The sequence below is a fragment of the Lagopus leucura genome, unplaced genomic scaffold (genome assembly GCF_019238085.1).
Source record: "Lagopus leucura isolate 7727_CA_CO unplaced genomic scaffold, USGS_WTPT01 Super-Scaffold_739, whole genome shotgun sequence".
Taxonomy (NCBI): domain Eukaryota; kingdom Metazoa; phylum Chordata; class Aves; order Galliformes; family Phasianidae; genus Lagopus; species Lagopus leucura.
The window spans coordinates 19271666-19289296 of record NW_024962255.1 but is presented as its reverse complement, the minus strand read 5'-3'; the positions used below and the strand labels follow the sequence as shown (position 1 = coordinate 19289296).

Here is a 17631-nt window from a genome sequence, read left to right as displayed (position 1 = left end):
TCCTTCCATCATGTTATCTGAAATGTGAAGGCTGCTTTTTTGTTAACTTGCACCTTGTGTGGAAATGTGCATTCTGACTGTTCCCTTCCAGGATCAGAAAAGTGGGTAACCCAATACACATTCTTCAGCAACTCTTGGGCTGCAGTTTTTGCAGGTGCCTCATGCAGAAAGGAAAAGACTGCTGCAAATCTGAGCATTTTAATGCTGCAGTCAATTAGTAATTCTATCTTTACATGACTAGAAGTGTCTTTACATGACTATTCCACACTTCTGAAAAAATACACTCAAAGTAAAACTCAAATCTTATACTACAGCCTTATGAGTTCACATCCTTGAACTAATTCATCTACACATTTCTCATCTTAAGGTAAAACCTACTATTTTCTCCCACTTGTTCCTGGTTGCAGAAATCATAAGTAGAAAGTTAACTGCACTTGCAGAGTGTGTTTAATAGTTGACTTTACTTGTTAATCAACTGGCAGTGACAGTTCTAAAATTTTACTTGTATTAAATTCACTTGGTTCAACAGGCTGGAGGTCTGCTTGTCAGCTACATGTATTCCTGTAAGTGATACTGCAATGCTCTGAGAGCTCATTTTACCAGACATTCATTTCCAATGAGAAGATGTTTTCATCTTGCCATCAACATTTTATGTTTGATACGGCTGTACTCTTCCTCCTTAAAAAAACCCTTGTGGAAGCAGCACCATTTCCAACATCATTAGCATCAACTATAACATTTTCCATGAAATCTGAGACATTAAGCTGAGGGAGTGGAAGCATATTCTTGGGATCTATTTACTTGGATTTACTACACTAGTCCCACAAATTCACTGTTTGTGCTTCTGGGACAGAAACTGCGTATAGCAGTGAACCTCTAAAATGAAGTGACCATTGCAGTGAAACATGTGGAGCATATACCAATAGCATTATAACTGCTGGGTAGAGCTTCAAAAGCATGCGGCTTTTTGTTTTGGCTCTTTTCAGAATGAATTAGCAACATTTTTCTCTAGTTGCTGATTGATTGCCTGAGTTTCATCAAGAAAACTATTCTTACCATCTGTGCAGGTCTCTGGGTCAGCTGGTGATGACTTCTGAGAGGAGGTGACAAATATCAATTATTTTGAAAATGAAATCTTTCGTCCCTACCTCAAAGGAGGGGTGGGGGAAATTCCTCTGCCTTCTATGATCCAACACGAAACGAGGAAAGCCTAACAGGAAGTTGCGAGGACAATCACAAATTCATCTGTACAGGGGTACAAACTCAATAGTTATGCCAATAAAACGTGCAAATATATGAGTTTCGCTGTGACCATGAGTTCGACCTTTTGAAAATAAGGCTCAAGAACACTGGAAGTGAGAGAAAATAATTTCCTAGATCTATTTGGGCTGGAAATCAGGCAAAGTTGGTCATCAGTCTGAGATTTCCTAAACTTCCTGGACACAGGAAGGCCAGGACCCCAGTGAATGTGAAATGTTTCATTATTTCTCTTCCATTTCCTGCCTCAAATTGAGAAATGGAGAAATGGAGAAAGATATTAGAAAAACAAAATCCAAATACAAAATAACTCATTAAAACTGGGCTACATGCACAAGCTGCAGGTTCTTGGCAATGGTCTGAATGATTTCTGATTTCCTCTAGCTCTCCCACTCCTGCTGCTGAATGGGGAAGTGATGCCCTTTCCTCTCTTTGTAATAATGTGATATAAAAGCACAGGATTACTCAGCAGGATTGAATGACCACTCACTTAGCAAAAAGACAATGCTGTGATCTGGATCAGAGCATCAGAGAATGCAGTGACCTCTTCTTTCTGTTCTGATGGGAACACCACTGGCGGTCACCAGGTGAGAACCCTTGGTTGTCTGACAAGGTGGGTGAGTCTGAAGAGACACACAAAAAGCAAAGTTGATAGAAGTTTTGTATGTGGGATGTGTGTGAAATAAAGGCAGACTATGGGCCTAGCTCAGGCTCAGCAAGAGCTAGCTTGGCAGTGGCAAGTGAGTTTTTGCATTCTTTAACAGCCTTTAGTGAAATTTGGGGAACAAAGGCCTACAGCACATTCACCTTTTCCATCTGGCCCTGCTGTGAAGATGCCTCTGCTGAGAGAAGATTGCTGTGGGGGAAATATTTGGTATTTTCTCTTTTGAAATATCAACAAACTAAAAACAGTGCCTGCAGATTAATGCCTTGCAGTTTCTAGGCCCAGAAAAACCAATTTAGATTAGTTGCTCCTCTTTCTTCCCCTCTCATGCATTCCCTACGCTTTTCCTTGAATTGAAATGGAATACAGAAGTCCATCCCAAAGTGCCATAACAGACTCCTTTAATACTTTGATGCGTTAGAGAGGGCACAAAGCTTTTTCCAAGTCCGTCATCTGACACAATTTTATTTTATTTTTTTTGCTCCAAAGTTATTCCAAATGGCTGAAAATGATGATGATTAGAGGAAAACATGGGAAAGGATTAAGCAAAATTTAATCAAGAAATAATTGGACCCCTTTAAATACAGTGAATGCCAATCTATGTGGTTAGGTGCAAAGCAGGCCTTGCTAAACAAGTCTCTTTCCACACCATGACAGGTTTTGTTGAGAGTAGTTTGTGTGTTACTGCAGTTTATTAGAGACTTGCTAAAGCATTTCACTCATAGCATGGGTTGGTATGATTAAAAAGCATGCATTATATGGAATTAAAAGGATGCACATTGGAAGAACTAAGAGCTGGCTCCCTGACAGATCGCAGCATGTCAGTCTCAGTGCAGAGAGAGCAAACGAGTGGAACTATTTCCAGCAGATTCCCACAAGGATCAGTTCCTGGCCCAACATTGTTTAGTATTTTCATCACGTGTCCAAACAATGGTGTAAGATCAGTCCCAAGATGGTTGGGAGCTGGAGGACTGACAGTGGAAGAAATGGCTGTAGGAGCTGGGCTTGCTCAGCCTGAAGAAGAGAAAGTCCAAGGATATATTGTAGCACCATAAGAAGAATTTGTGAAGAAGGCAGAGCCAGGTTTGTTACAGACATCTACAGGAGGTGAGAGAGAGACCATGGTCATAAGTTGAAATGAGGGATGTTTCAACTGTATGTAAGAAAAGAACTTGCTATCGGGATACTCAGGAATTGGAGCAGGATGACAAGAGAAGTTATGAAATCTCTGTCCTTGGAGGCTTTCAGGAGCTGACCTTACCTGTATTATGTTCCGGCCCTGTTTGGAGCAGAGGTGTGGAAACAGATTATACCCCAAGGTCCTTCCAGCTATAGCATGTTATGACTATAGCCTAGTTTATTCTGCCTGGAGAGACATTTGGGAATTCTGTTAGATCATTGTTTCAATGCATACTGTAATGCAGTGCTACAGGGAAGTGCAGTGCTTGGATGCAATACTTGAAAGTATTCAAGGAGAAATAGATGCTAGTAGAATGTCGTCCCCAAACATAAAACAGTAGAAACTCTGGAGAGCATTCAAAAGAGCTCTGGCACATCTTCCTGAAGCACTTCAGAGAGATGTTTGCATCACCCAAAACTAGAGCATCCCCTTACTCTTACAAAGGAAAAAAGGTATCATACTTGGGACAGCAGTACTTACAAGGTCTCAGGCAAACATAGAGCAAGATTCAGTATGGGAGGCTTTAATTTAAGATAGTGTAAAATTCAAAATAAAACACTGAGGGAAAGGCAGAAAATGTCACTTTGGAGTGAAGCTGAATTCTCCATTGCTAGTCAAAAGCACTGCAGAGCAGTTGCCAGCCTGGATACCTGCTGGATTATCAACATGACCAGGATTTCAAAGCACTCTCACGTTGTATAGCTGAAAACTTGTTCTGCATCCCCCTAGCTTTCCTTTTCTGACTGATTGAAGTTGTTCTGCAGTATTTATGAATGGCATAAACCTTTTTTACAACTCCATACTGGCACAAACAAACCCCGTTGCCACAGCTGAGCACATAAAAACATAGTAAGATGTTACGTGAACATAACGTTGGCACAAGTTCTGGATACACAGAACTTGACCAACATTGCTGACTGAAGGCCGAGTGTGCAGCCAGCAGATAACCCTTCTGACAGATAACTGTTCTGGTGCCTTAAGCTGCACTTTGCTGCTTAACTGAGAACCATTCTGGTGAACTAGCTAGATTCACATGTACTGCACAGGTGCAATTGTGATAGAGCTCAAGGTCTCAGATACATTCCAATCCCTTGCTTTTAAATATAAATCACTGATTTTTTCAGATTGTGTGGAAATCCCAGCCCTAATGTCATCTGAGCAGGGTTTTTTTAAGCACTACAGTAAGTGATGCAATCACTCACTGCTGGTTTGGGTTTCACCAGAGCGCTATGAAGCCCAGATCAGCAACCTCCCAGACTGTAACTTCTTTGCTTTGTTAACAGCTAATATGAACAAACTGAATTATGATCACATCCCACTGTTAATTTATTAATTTCTTATACTCTAATTTTGTAGTTAAAACAAACTTTGCGTACCTTGGTGAAATCTTGTTTGTTTTCCTAAGGAGATAATTTGTTTCTCTTCAACATTTTACCCAAAGAAAGATACATTTATGAGAAGTCTCAAAATTGGTTTAAACAGGTGATATAATAATTCCTTGATCATTGAAATGAATCAAACATACATATGTACCAGAGTGCTGAAAAAGTGAGGGGATTGAGCGATATACCCAAACTGCATGGCGATGATAAATTATCAAAGAGTTTATTTGCTAGATAAATAAATTCCTGCCTTTTATGGAAAACAAACAGTCAAAATAGAGAAAGAAAAACAGTTACTGCAATATATTATGAGTTAGTGCTCCACTGTGTATGAATATGCGTAACGTATGAATGTGCACTCAAAGAAAGAAAAAAGCCATTGCACACTGAAGGAGAAAGCTGTGGGTTACTGTTCCTTAGGAGTATCTTCGGGTATGCAATACCCATGGCTGCACACTCACAGAACATGGGTTGCTGGATTCATGCCCTCTGCAGTGCACAAGCACGTTCCAGCCCCTGCTGCCTGCCTGCCTTGCCTATCTGGCAGCAGGAGATGCCAGAGACAGCCAGGCACCGCACAAGGCAACACCTTGGGTGCAAGGGCAGAGCCAAGGGCAGAGGGCTGGGAGGTGCCTGTTGGCTGGGATAGTGACAACACTGAAAACACAATGGTGATACACTTGACAGGAAGTGTAATATTGTTTGTATCACACATAAAGCTTTCCCTCTACTATTAACAACTTTAAAAATTACTTACAAGCATTCTTTACACTGCTCTGACAACTCCTCCTTTGATATCTGGGAATGGGCCTGCTGCCTTTCTGTGTTTTCTTCCGCAAAGTTCTTGTGGCAATATAAATTGCCTTCACCTTGCAGCTCATTGCAGATCCGTTAGCAGACCAGCAAGTGTTTTCCAGATTCCTGTTACACATCTCCCACTGACCATCTGCTATTACTACCTTAACAGAGATGCAAGAAATCACTTGTTGAAAGGGGATTACGTGGTTACAGCCCAGCACAAGGCTGCAAGCTCATTATGCTACTTCACCTTCTAACATTAAGCAATAGCAATAAACAACAGGGCTAGAGTCTTAGTAAAAACACACAGGTTCATATCAGCTATCTCAGAATAATTATCTTGGTTCACATGACATTCAGCTTACGAGCATTGAGTTTGGTCAGTTTAGATTGTAACCCTTTGTTACAGCAGTTTTATGTGTGGGGCTTTTTTGTTTTTTTGTTTTGTGTTTTTACACAGCAACTCGGGATTATCAAGGAAGACTCACTTTTATTTCTGGTTCTCTGTAGTCAGCAGAGACTGGATGCTTTAATTGTTACATGTGGCTGGATTTTTTTTTGGCAGCTTGATGTGAGAAGTGGGTCAGTGTTTCCCTTTGGAGCACTGAGATGTTAAGCTCATGTGGGCTCTGCATTCACTGGCCATTTGCAGAGAAAGATCTACCCGCTTACACTGTCTTGGATAAGTTTTGCTGGTCTAGTTTATATACCAGGCTGTCAGTTCTCTGCTGTGATCTGTTACCAATAAACAAGAAGTGATCTTTTCAGCCATCCTACTAGGGTTGCAGATTTCAAAACAATCTCCCATAGAAGATTCACAGAATAATACAGAGCAAGATAATCTGTTGCTGCACATTTACGGACAAGAAAAAGCTAAGCAGAGCTGCCTCTGATCACAGAGACACATAGCAGGAGCACAATGCTGCTGCAAGAAAGGGCCCTGCAGTGATTCAGGACATACCACTCTCTGGGAATGATATCCTGGCTCCACTTCGGTTTGGAAAAAAATGTTCCAAAAGTCTCTTGAGCTGCCACATACTCTATTTTAGTTCTGGAGCTCATCCTCTAATGTCATATATATTCTGAGTAGTAAGGGAACCACCTGATGTCCAGCTTCATTTCAGGGAAAGGGAGGGCATAGGTATGATGGGCACTAGAAGGCAAGTTTGGATGTACTCACATTACCGGTAAATAGTTCAGAGGAGAGACACCTTGAAAGGTCAGTGTCATGAACATAGCATGCTAATGATGCTAATGAGATAAACAACACCCAAGATAGCTAGATCTTAATGCAGTGGAGCTCTATGTACATGTTGCACAGGAAGTACCTGAGACTGACTCGTTTCAGCCAGGTGACTTGTCTTGCTTGTGCCCCACCGGATAGAGTCTCTTAGCACTGCAGAACTGATTTCCTTGGCATTTATCTACACTCTTAATGCTGAAATTAGTGCTTGAACCTGTTGTAAGATTGCTTTCTGCTGGCGTTCATTCTCCTCCTTCCAGGCTGTTCTGATTTATGACACAAGAAAACCTCTTTATTTTTTCCAAAGTATTCCATAACTCCTTGTACCCCAAACACACCCAACAACCATTTATTTCTGTAACTCATCTTAACCACCAAAACTGAACAAGTCCTGAACAACTGAACAGTGCACCTGTTCTCTTGCATTCAAATGAAAAATATGCTCTGAGAAAACAGCATTAGTTTTACTTTTTTGGCACATGACATAATTCATTATTTTGCTTATGATCACTGTCAGCGTCCCAGAAAAATGCAAAGTTTGCTGTTGCAACATGTTACACTGACTGTAACTTCTCATGTCATAGGCTAAAAAGCACCAGAGACATCATTTTGGTTAAGTAATCCTTTCAGAAAATTCCTCCCATCAAATATAGAAGACAGTCATCATGATGAGAAAGTCCTTTCCCCTAAAACTGTTTATCATCCCAGAATAAATAGCAATGAAAAGAATGGCTTTCCAAGACTTAAGGGGTCACAATCCTCTTATCAGGAAGGTATGACTCCAAGTACTGTACATAAGCCACTCACCCTTCCCAGTCATCTGAATGTCAGTTAGAAAAAAAAAAAAAAAAGATGAAGCTATAGAGCTACATCAACAGACAGCTGTCCCAGTGGGCACTGGGAACACAGGATGACTCGCATTGCTGAGCCATGCGGTCATGGCCAAAGGCACGATGAGCTCACATTTCATTCCGATGCACATACGCGGTGTGGTCAGACTGAGGGACTCGGCCACCCTCACCCTCCTGACGCCCCTCGCCTGGTCTCGACACTAGATCTGGCTAGTTAACATGTCTGGAATGAGCGCGAGCCTACCTCCCAGCTGGCAACTCTTCAGGCGTACTCGGATTCCAAGGTTGGAAGATTATCTCATTCAAGCATAGCTTTCCCAACGATATATAAGCAAAGCTAGTGTGGTGGTCCCAGCAGAGCCAGCCTGAGCATTGGGAGATTCATCCACAGGGGAGTACAGCCTTCAAACACTGGCAAACATGATGATGATGAAAGTAGAAGAGCTGGTAGGTACAAGCTTCTTTCATTTACTCGTAATTACTTTCCTTTCTAGACTGTCATTGTACCAGCCTTTGTGGATCACTGAGGTGACAGAGCAGTGCTCAAAACCTGCATCTGTTATAATTCGTTATCCTACTATAGTTCCACTAACTTCTGCTAAGGAAGGGGGCTTGCCACTGGTATAACTACACAGTCATTTGAATTTTGCATCAGAACATAACTCACCAGGAAGTACAGAATGACCAAAATTTAGCTGTGTATTTTCCCTTGATCTTGACTGACATACATATACTTGTAGAGCTACTAACTTCAAAATCCTAATCCAGTAAGAGACTAGGGAAAAGACAGCAATGCAGGGAAACCAAATTATTCTCTTTCCACTTTTAAGCCAACAACAGGCATTACTAACAATTCCTATTTTCACTGCTGTTCATGGTACAACAAGTTTTGAAAGCCCCTATTCTAAAACAGATCTCAAGCAATAGAACTTTCCATTGCAGAGTTCAGACTAACAATGACCAACAGACTGGGGAAAGAGGAGCAATCCAGTAAAGCACTGGAGCATTACACAGGAATATTTTTTTCTCCAGATGGCACAGTTAAGATGAAACTCACATACACTGACTAGCCAGTACCATCCAAACTCTTGGCAAGGCCTTAACAATTTCTCTAGTATTAAAATCTATAACAAACACAACTTTACAAGGGTGACTGAACAGAAATCTAGTCAAGAAAGCATACATTTACTGAACCACTTCAGATTTCATCCTAAGTTCATCAAAGTTGGGGTTGGACTCGATGATCTCTGGAGGTGCCTTCCAACCCCTACAATTCTGTGATTCTGTGTGATTCTGTGATTAACCCACATAAAGTTCATCATCCTCTAGGTTTAACAAGTTATCCCTTTGAGCATACTTAATAAAGCATCCAAAATATTTCCAAAAGCTATGAAGAGCTGTGCTGCAGCACAGCATCACGCAGCTTCAGCACAGCAGCTACCTCACATTCATTTGCCAAGTGCTATAAATGGGGACTTCGGTACTGACAGCAGTGCGTAAGATCAGCCTTGAAATTACTCAGCATCCTGATTTAACTGCACTGTTTCAGCCAGACTGTAAGGTCCCAAGGGGAAAGCATGTCCTCCCACTCTGGCATCTCATTTCCCTTGCTCATGAGGTGCTGGTGCCTGCTCAGGTTGGCTCCTTCCAGCAGAGCCTTTTACAGCTTTCTGATAGGTCTGACACATGGCGAGAGGAAATGCAAGAAAATTCTGAAGAAAAAGGATGTTGTTCACAACTCAACAGCTTTTGTCAGCACAGCAGCAGCTCAGTGCCAGTTGAGCACTGAGTTACAGCAAGGTGGCCTCATGAACCTGACCCAAACCCCGAGGATGCCAGCAGGGGGTTGCTCTGGGAATGTGGAAGACCTGCCTGCAAGCAAGCCTGCCCCAGCTACCCACACATATACTACACATCAGGCTGAATGAGGCCTGCAGTCAGTCTGCCACACACCGATCCATCATCCCAGGGGGTGCTTGCTGCGGTCATCAAATTGATGCTCATAACATATTATCTTTACAGGTGACTGGGAAGAAAACTGACGATAAAGATACCGGCAGCTTCCTCCCAGAGGACTTCAAAACTGGAGAGTATGAAGCTGCTGTAAAATTAGAGAAGCAAGATGACCTAAAGACAGCCTCTGATCACCTACTAACCCAAGTAGACATGGCTCCCGGGAAGCAGAAGCATGAGGCAGAGGTAGGCTCTTGGATTTTGTACTTGGGCTTTTATCATCTTTACACACTTTCTTCAGAGCTCCATGAAGTTTTGCCTCAGATTTCTAAGTTAGAAATACATGCATGCTAGGCCAGATAAACAAGCCCCCAGGAAGTCACTGCCAAAGGAAGTTGGTCTAATGCCCACCGAACGCAGAGATGTGCCGAATCCTGCAGCTGACTGATGAAGGCAGTAACTCTGAAGCGGATCCCATGAACAAGAATTCATTTGGAAAAAAAACATACCATGTGTCAGGACCTCACCAATTTATTTACAAACATATTATTTAAATACATTTAAAGGATAGAATTTGTCATGAGATAGTGCTTTACTTTGAATCACTCTTCCAAAGCCAAGGACACTGCGTCATACCTGAAATCTTATACTTCAGCAAAGACAACACACTTGTCATTGATGCTAGCAGTGCCCTGTACTCACTTCATGCAGGGATGCTTTAACAAAGGAGGCTTGAACAAGACTTAAATACTTATTGAATTGTCCCTTCAAAGACACCGCCGACATTCTCTCTAGTTTATCAAAATGCAGCACTTACTGATTGAAATGCTAAAATTGCTATAAATCACATACTTCATTTAAGGGTACATGTGTTTTTTTTTTTATATCAAAAAGGATTAAGATAAATCAGTGGCTACCACATGAAAGTGGTTGAAGGCAAAATGATTTGTGGAAGTCAGTTAAACCTACAGGGGCCTCCCAGTCCTCATAAGCTGCAGATGTCTTAAATTGTTGGACCAAAAAGGACTGCAGGGCTGCTTTGACTCCTGGCCTTGCACAGGCCAGAAAATCTCATGATATCCCACAACATATGGCTGAAGAAAGCGTTTAGGAAAAAGTACAATGATGCATGAAAAAACCGTGTAAGAAATTCTGTACCTTTTACACTTTGCAACTTAATCTAATGGTCCATTAGCCATAGCCCCAATACAAATCAAATCAAAACAAAAACTTATTTCAAAGTTAACTCTGTATGAACTGGATTCAACTGAATGGTAATACCCACTGTCCTGCCACTCTAGAGGGAAGGTGTGTTCAGTCCCAGCTCAAACTGCTGCCTCTCCTCATTTGTTTCAGTTGAAGATGAAAAAACTACAGGAGAAATCAAAACTCGAAAGCTTGGAGGACCTTGAAAAAATTATTCAGCTGAAGAAGAAGAAGAAATGCAGGAAAGTGAAAGCTCCCCTTTTAAAGGAACCCGAACCAGAAGTTATTGTAAGTTCTGCTGTGAGCTCCTTTGGGAAAGAACCAACGAGCTTTTGTGCCACTTGTATTCACCTCCTGTATATTTTTCTCCATTAGACAGGGCCAGTGGACATAGCCATGTTCTTCAGAGCTGCACTGGAGAATAAGTTGCCAGTCATTGAAAAATATTTGTCAGACAAAGGAGATCCCAATGTCTGTGATGAGGTATGCTCTTTTTCTTACTCTGAAGCCTGCTGCACAAGAAAGTTTATTACAGAACAAAATTAACTTTCACCAGTAGGTTTTATAGTATGCACAGTTTTGAGGAGAAAAGCACTGGAAGTGGGTTGGGGTAAATAAACCCTGGAATTTTAACGTATTATGTATTCCATTGATAAAGGGCTGCTGGGATCCTCCTAAGTAATGTTACTTCAAAAGAATCCTTACATTTCAAAGAGAGATATTGGTGACCAGGAGACCCTGATTTTCTGTAACGGATGCTCTTCTAATGCTACAGATGAACAGATAAGAAATTTGTCTGCAGAAATACACACACAAAAAAGTGATGCTGCTGGCCCTTGTACTCCATAATGCATAAGCTGCATTTGCAAAATACAGCATCGTGTGTTGAATGCAGGAATCAAGAGGCATCATTTTAATGCCACACTGCAGATATTCCTCACACCTTTTTAAATGCTGGGTAGGCAGATCGCTGCTATTAGAATGCTATTAAAATTTAGCAGATTTCAGGTCTCGAAAGCATTAGCTCTTGAAAATGAAACAGCATAACGCGTGGATTTGCCATCATCCCAGAGATGCAAAGATAAAAGATTTAAAGAGACCTCTTTGTGCCATATTTGATATCTGACTTAGCACTGTTTTAATTGACAGTACAAGCGTACTGCATTGCACAGGGCATGCTCTGAAGGACATCTAGAGGTGGTCAAGAAGTTGGTGGAAGCTGGAGCCCTGCTTGAACTGAAAGATATGGTATGTTCATTAACACGTACTTTAAAATTTGCTCAATGTTTTGTAACTGGTAAAACAAACACAAGAAAAGCGATAGACTTTACACTGTCTTTCAAGTTTATCCTCAGAATAACACTGCTGAGGTTTCAGGAGGGGATGTCTGTCTTTCTGGGTCAAAACGTTTTGAAGTAAAATGCAGGAATGGGAGGACCATGTTCACCAACAGGCTGCCACAAACCATAAAGCCCTAAGAAGGGTAGAACATATGAGGTCAGGCTACCACATCGGGCTGTGAGCAGCTACTGGAGGTAGCAGGGCCCCACAGGGCCCAGTGCAAAGTATACATTTTCCACCAGGAAATCTTTGTGCTCCTGAGAGACATCTTCTCTGGTGAACACTAACCGTGAGGGTTCTGCAGCTGTTTTTTCACTCCTCCACTTCCAGCTCTTAGTTTGTTTGCTAAATAGATAGCATCGACTAGCCTTGTTCCCCTCACTCAACCAGCCATGCCCACAGTGCTGTAAGAAATCAGAGGAATAGTGAGCAGAGCAAGACCTGTAGGGAAGGGGCAGCCCTCCAAGCAGAGAATTGGTGTTGGAGAGGTGGAGGGCTAGATGACAGAGGCTGTTAATTGAAATGGCTCAACAATCATGGAAAACTGCTTTAAGTTAAATTGCATGACAAATGATTTTGAATTCATTTAGAAGTTTGATCAAATTAGCTAAATTTCTTCTTTTCGTGCATTATGCTGAATTAAATTACTTGTGTTTTTTTCTGCCATAGCTTGAATCTACTGCCTTGCACTGGGCATGCCGGGGAGGAAGCCTGGATATTGTGAAATTCTTACTGGACAAAGGAATAAACAGAAACGCAAGAGACAAGGTATGTTCCTCTGGGGCTCAGCCACTTTTTAGAGACTGCAAGCCCCCCAAGAAGATAATTTTTGGTGGCTGTTGTGGTACTATTTTACTGTGCTCAGTGTCACTGACGGCCTTCATAGAATTATTTGAGTTGGAAAGGATCCCTAAAAGCCATCTAGTCCAACTCCCTGCAATGAACAGAGACACCTACAGCTCCATCATGCTGCTCAGAGCCCAATCCAGTTCGACCTTAGATGTTTCCAGGGATGGGACATCTACTTCTCTGGGCAACTTGTGCCAATGCCTTACTATGCTTACTATAAAAATCTTTTTCCTTATATCCAGTCTAAACCTCCTGTTTCTCCCCACTCAGCTACGCAGCACCCCACTGCACGTAGCTGTGAGAACAGGGCAGTACGACTGTGCCGAGCACCTCATTGCTTGCGAAGCAGACCTCAACGCCAGAGACAGAGTAAGTTCCACCAGATCCTTACCCTTGGAACTGGGCTGCTGCCTGTCTTCATGGTTCCACTTCCCTGTGAAAACCCCTGGTGACACGGTGCGGCCTGGTCTGTGGCGCAGGCTGACCCATGTCTCACCCCGTAGGAAGGTGACACACCAATGCATGACGCTGTCAGGCTGAACCGCTACAAAATGGTCCGGCTTTTGATTCTCTACGGGGCAGATCTTACCATTAAGAATGGCGTAAGTAATTCAGAAGTTTTCCTTCGGAGCAGCTTTGTGGGTTTTAAGGCTAGAAGAGACTATTGTGAACAGATTTAATTAAATCACTGTACAGTTAACTAAAGAACAGCTCACACAGGGAAAGGGCAACTTGGAGAAGGTCAGGGAACAGATGAAGAAAGCAATACCTACACTAAAAGCACAGTCTATCAGCTGCAACTTAAACGACCACCACACCCTATTTTACTTACATATTATATTAAAACCCATGCACACAGTTGCTGTCTGCGCAGCTCCTGGGCTTCAGTCACCACTGAGATCACAACAGGAGCCCCATGGCTTAAGAGATCTACTTTAGCCAGCACCAATTAATGCTTCTGATTAGCAATCAACTACACCTGGAGAAAGTAAGGGAGAAATCAGTCCTTGCCCCAACCTGCAAAGCCACTCCCAGTGTTTCCCCTCACCCGGGTATGAAAATGAGGAAGAACGCAGCCCAAAAGGCACAAAGTGTACTCACTCAGGCTTTGCGCAGTAAAGTTGCTCCTGTTTAATTTAGATGTTGTCCATAATTTAATTAAGCATGCACACACTCTTATCCAAATTCTCAAATCAGTTTAGATTGGACCCAAAGAAACAGTGGCATGCTCTGCTAGTCACACTGTTTGCTAACACGGCATAGGCCCACTCACATACATGGAAATTTCATCAGGAGGCTGAACAGACAGGGGATAGGAGGGCAAAATAACTCAGGAATGAGAGTACCTGATCCTGTGCACGTAGAAGAAGTCTCACATCATATGCACTACGCAAATATTTAGGGAAGAATAAAGGAGTAAATTCACCAGCTGAAATTAGATCTTGCTTTCTCTTTTCATCTTAATCAGGATGGAAAAACCCCTATGGACCTCGTTCTTCAGTGGCAGAATGGCACCAAAGAGCTGTTCAACAATCTGAAGAACAACTCCTATAAGAGCACCCAACTAAACAAGTTTTGAAGAGACAAAAGCCAGACTGCTCTCTTTTTGCTGCTTTTAAATGCTTCGCATGATCCTGGAGGAAAATAGCCCTGAACATACTATATTTATTGAAGATATTTATTGTACTAAATTATTTGAATTGCCTTCACTGAAAATGACAATTCAGGCAGATTGAGAATTAAGTTTCCACTGGTTTTAAAATAGCTTTATTTATTCCTATTTATTTCAAGGGTAATTTTTAATGGTTCTCAGTATTAATTTTTTTATAGTTTTAAATTGCAATGCAATCTTTATCAGCAACATGAGCCATTTTATCTTGATGGCACTATTACCAACCTTAGCAACTTCCATCAAGCCTTCCCACAGTTCTCAGTAGCTAATATTTGCAATTGCTGCCATGCCTCTGCAAAATTCTCACTTTCAGAAAACTGTATTACGTGAGTGGTGATATGTGGAAGAGAAAAGGAGTAATGGAAGAAGGTCTGCTGAGACCCCAAGTGGATTTAAAGGAATAGCTAAGTAATGGGGTTTAAACGTGCTATAGTGATAGTGGCTGATAAAGAGCTCACGGACAGAGCTCCATCATGTAGCCATATGGACTGCAGGATTCAGATGCAACGTGATGAAGGTGAGAGGAGACGGTATTGGAAATGTGGATTTCTTAAAGCTGGACTACTACAAAGTCCGATGATCGAAGAATGTAAAAAACAGATGATGTATATTTGTAAATTTGTACTGCTTTTTCTGTACATTTTGTACTGACTTATCTCAGATTAAATAAACAGCGTGGTTCTTTGTACTTGCTAGAGTGTATTATGGAACAGTAAGCATGCACCAGACAGTTCTCTTCCTCAGTTCAGACCTTAGCCCCTAAAATTTATAGATACTAAAAAAAAAGTCTAAGCTGCCTAAAGCAGCCAGCTCTTGAGCTACCTTCCTGCCACTGTTAGATAAATACTGTCTCTTATTTTCTTCCATTATGCAGAAACACACATACAGAAACAGAAAGCCAGTACTGAAGAGGCTAGTAAGATACAAAGTTACACTTTTATCACTGAGTTTGATTTAAAATCCCCTTTTCTCAGCAATCAGTACTTACTGTGTGGAGCACACAAGACAGCTTCAATTGTCCCAGTCAAGGAAGATGTGCAATCCTGCTAGGAAAGAAAGGTATCTTTCCCCTTGCTTTAGTAGAGGTAGAACAATGTTAATAGGCTTGTCAGCAGAACCACTGATGTGAAATTTCACTAGGACATCACATGCCATGTTCAGTTAAAATCTGAACATCCCATGGAGCAGCCTCCCAGTGAAACATGCCACAGGCTCCCATGAAGATTCACCAGTCAGTAAAGCTGGCTTCTAGTGAGCAGACTTTACAATGTGGCCAAAACAAAGTCCTGGGCAATGAAACAATGGACAGTGATGAGTATTTGTTACTCGAATGCCAATCTTGGAAATGAATTTACAGAAACCCCATAAGGAGCAGGCAGAACAAATGCCTATTCAATCTGCAACCAGCTACCCTGTGCTGAAGCAACAGATTTAGACAGATGAGACTTTTCACACAACAAACACCGTAATTTGTGTCACCTGAGAACACATTTTTTTTTTTTCATAAGAACCATGTCATGTCTCTGCTTGCTATCCTCCTCTGCAAGCTACTATTTCTGTACTTGTTTCTGCACAATCATCTGGACATTGGGAGTATATCTTTCCAGGAAACAGGAATTACATCAGTGCTGGCTAACTCATCTTGACTATCTTAATAACTGAGCAGCAGTTCAGTGCTCCTGGAAACTGGGAGAAAAAGAAACTTTCCACACAGTTCCTGAAGCACTGCACCTACTTAAAGAGCAAAGATGCAGATGTTACATTTTCTGGATGAGGGCAAACAAGTGACAAGGAGGATATCTTGCATTCAAAAGCTTCCCTCTGCATGCTAGTTACAAAACAACTCTCCTCACGCTCAGGGTTGATGAGTCTCCAGCCAAGGTATATGACTTATAAAAGTTACACTTTATAGGCACATTTCCAGTGCTTCTTTATTTGGTTAGAACCTTGCTTTAGAGGCAAGTCCATAAATAAGAAGCCACTATATATAATATCAATATCAGCATTATCTCAATACCGCAATAAAGCACTCACATGACGATGTCGACCAGTAAAATAAAATCAAAGGAAAACTAATTTTATTGCTTTTTGAATGATGCAAAAGCTCTTGTGACGTACACCAGCATTTTATAAAACTGTGACTCTACTGAGAGCTTTGTTAGCTCCTAAGAGCTCAGAGATAACCCACCGCAAGTCTTCTGCGGTACTTTACACATCACAACTTGTGCTTCTCAGCTTGTTGTCAGGTAAGAATAGAGAATCGCAGAATCATTAAGGTTGGAAAAGATCACTAAGATCTGGTCCAACCATCCCTCAACACCAAGCCCACTAACCACACCACATCCATGACTTTCTTGAACATGTCCATGGACAGTGAATCCATCACCTCCTGGGCAGCATGTGCCAGTGCATCACCACTGCTTCTGAGAAGAAATTTTTCCTGATATCCAATCTGAACCTCTCCTGCTGCAAATTGAGGCCATTACCTCTCGTTCTACCACTGTTACCTGGAAGAGGCTGACCATCACCTCATTATAACCTCCTTTCAGGGACATGTAGGGGAACAATAAGGTCTTCCCGGAGCCTCCTCTTCTCCAGACTGAACAATCCCAGTTCCCTCAGCCCATATTACCTGTTTTCCAGATCTTTCACAGCTTTGTTGCCCTCCTCTGGACACGCTCCAAGGCTTCAGCACCTTTCATGGGGCAACACAGAATTGGAATATTGGAATATTCAGAGTAAAGGTGCCACAAAAGCATCTCAAGTACAGCATCTTACATAATTTTTATATTGGTCAAAAGAGAAACTTCAGTCAACATTTGGAAGATGTCTGAAAATGCCTCACTGATTAGAAATCTGTTGTGACTGCTTTTTTGGATTAGATTTACTGAAGCACTAAGGGGAAGTTAATTGGAAAGTCAGGAGGCAGCAAAACAACCTGGACATAAAAAAAAGACATAACAGTAACAGTTGTGTGACATGGAGACCGCTCAGGCCTAGGTGAGACAGCTGTTATGCTGCAACAGCACACCATGCTGAGCACACATTCAGGATAACCTTGGGCTCTTCCTATCCATGGCAAATGTCTCATGTTACTGTTTGGCTTTAAGTTGGGATGGTTTGATTCTAAAGGCAGAGAGAACCTTTGTGCTGCGCGTCTAACAGGTTGATTTAGTCACTGTTCCTCTGATACAAACTCAAGATTTCTCCTAGCAAGCAACAGATGCTAGGATTG

The 17631-nt window shown here is 41.8% G+C and overlaps 1 protein-coding gene across 1 annotated transcript; it reads left to right on the top strand.

The window, feature by feature from the left end:
* The first annotated feature begins 7716 nt into the window (after positions 1-7716).
* On the top strand, positions 7717-15084 carry ANKRD1 (ankyrin repeat domain 1). The gene is made up of 9 exons (XM_042862894.1): positions 7717-7822; positions 9398-9574; positions 10685-10822; positions 10910-11017; positions 11684-11782; positions 12545-12643; positions 12995-13093; positions 13228-13326; positions 14193-15084. The coding sequence occupies exons 1-9, from the start codon at positions 7796-7798 to the stop codon at positions 14301-14303; spliced, it is 957 nt and encodes a 318-aa protein (XP_042718828.1). The 5' UTR covers positions 7717-7795; the 3' UTR covers positions 14304-15084.
* The last annotated feature ends 2547 nt before the right edge of the window (positions 15085-17631 follow it).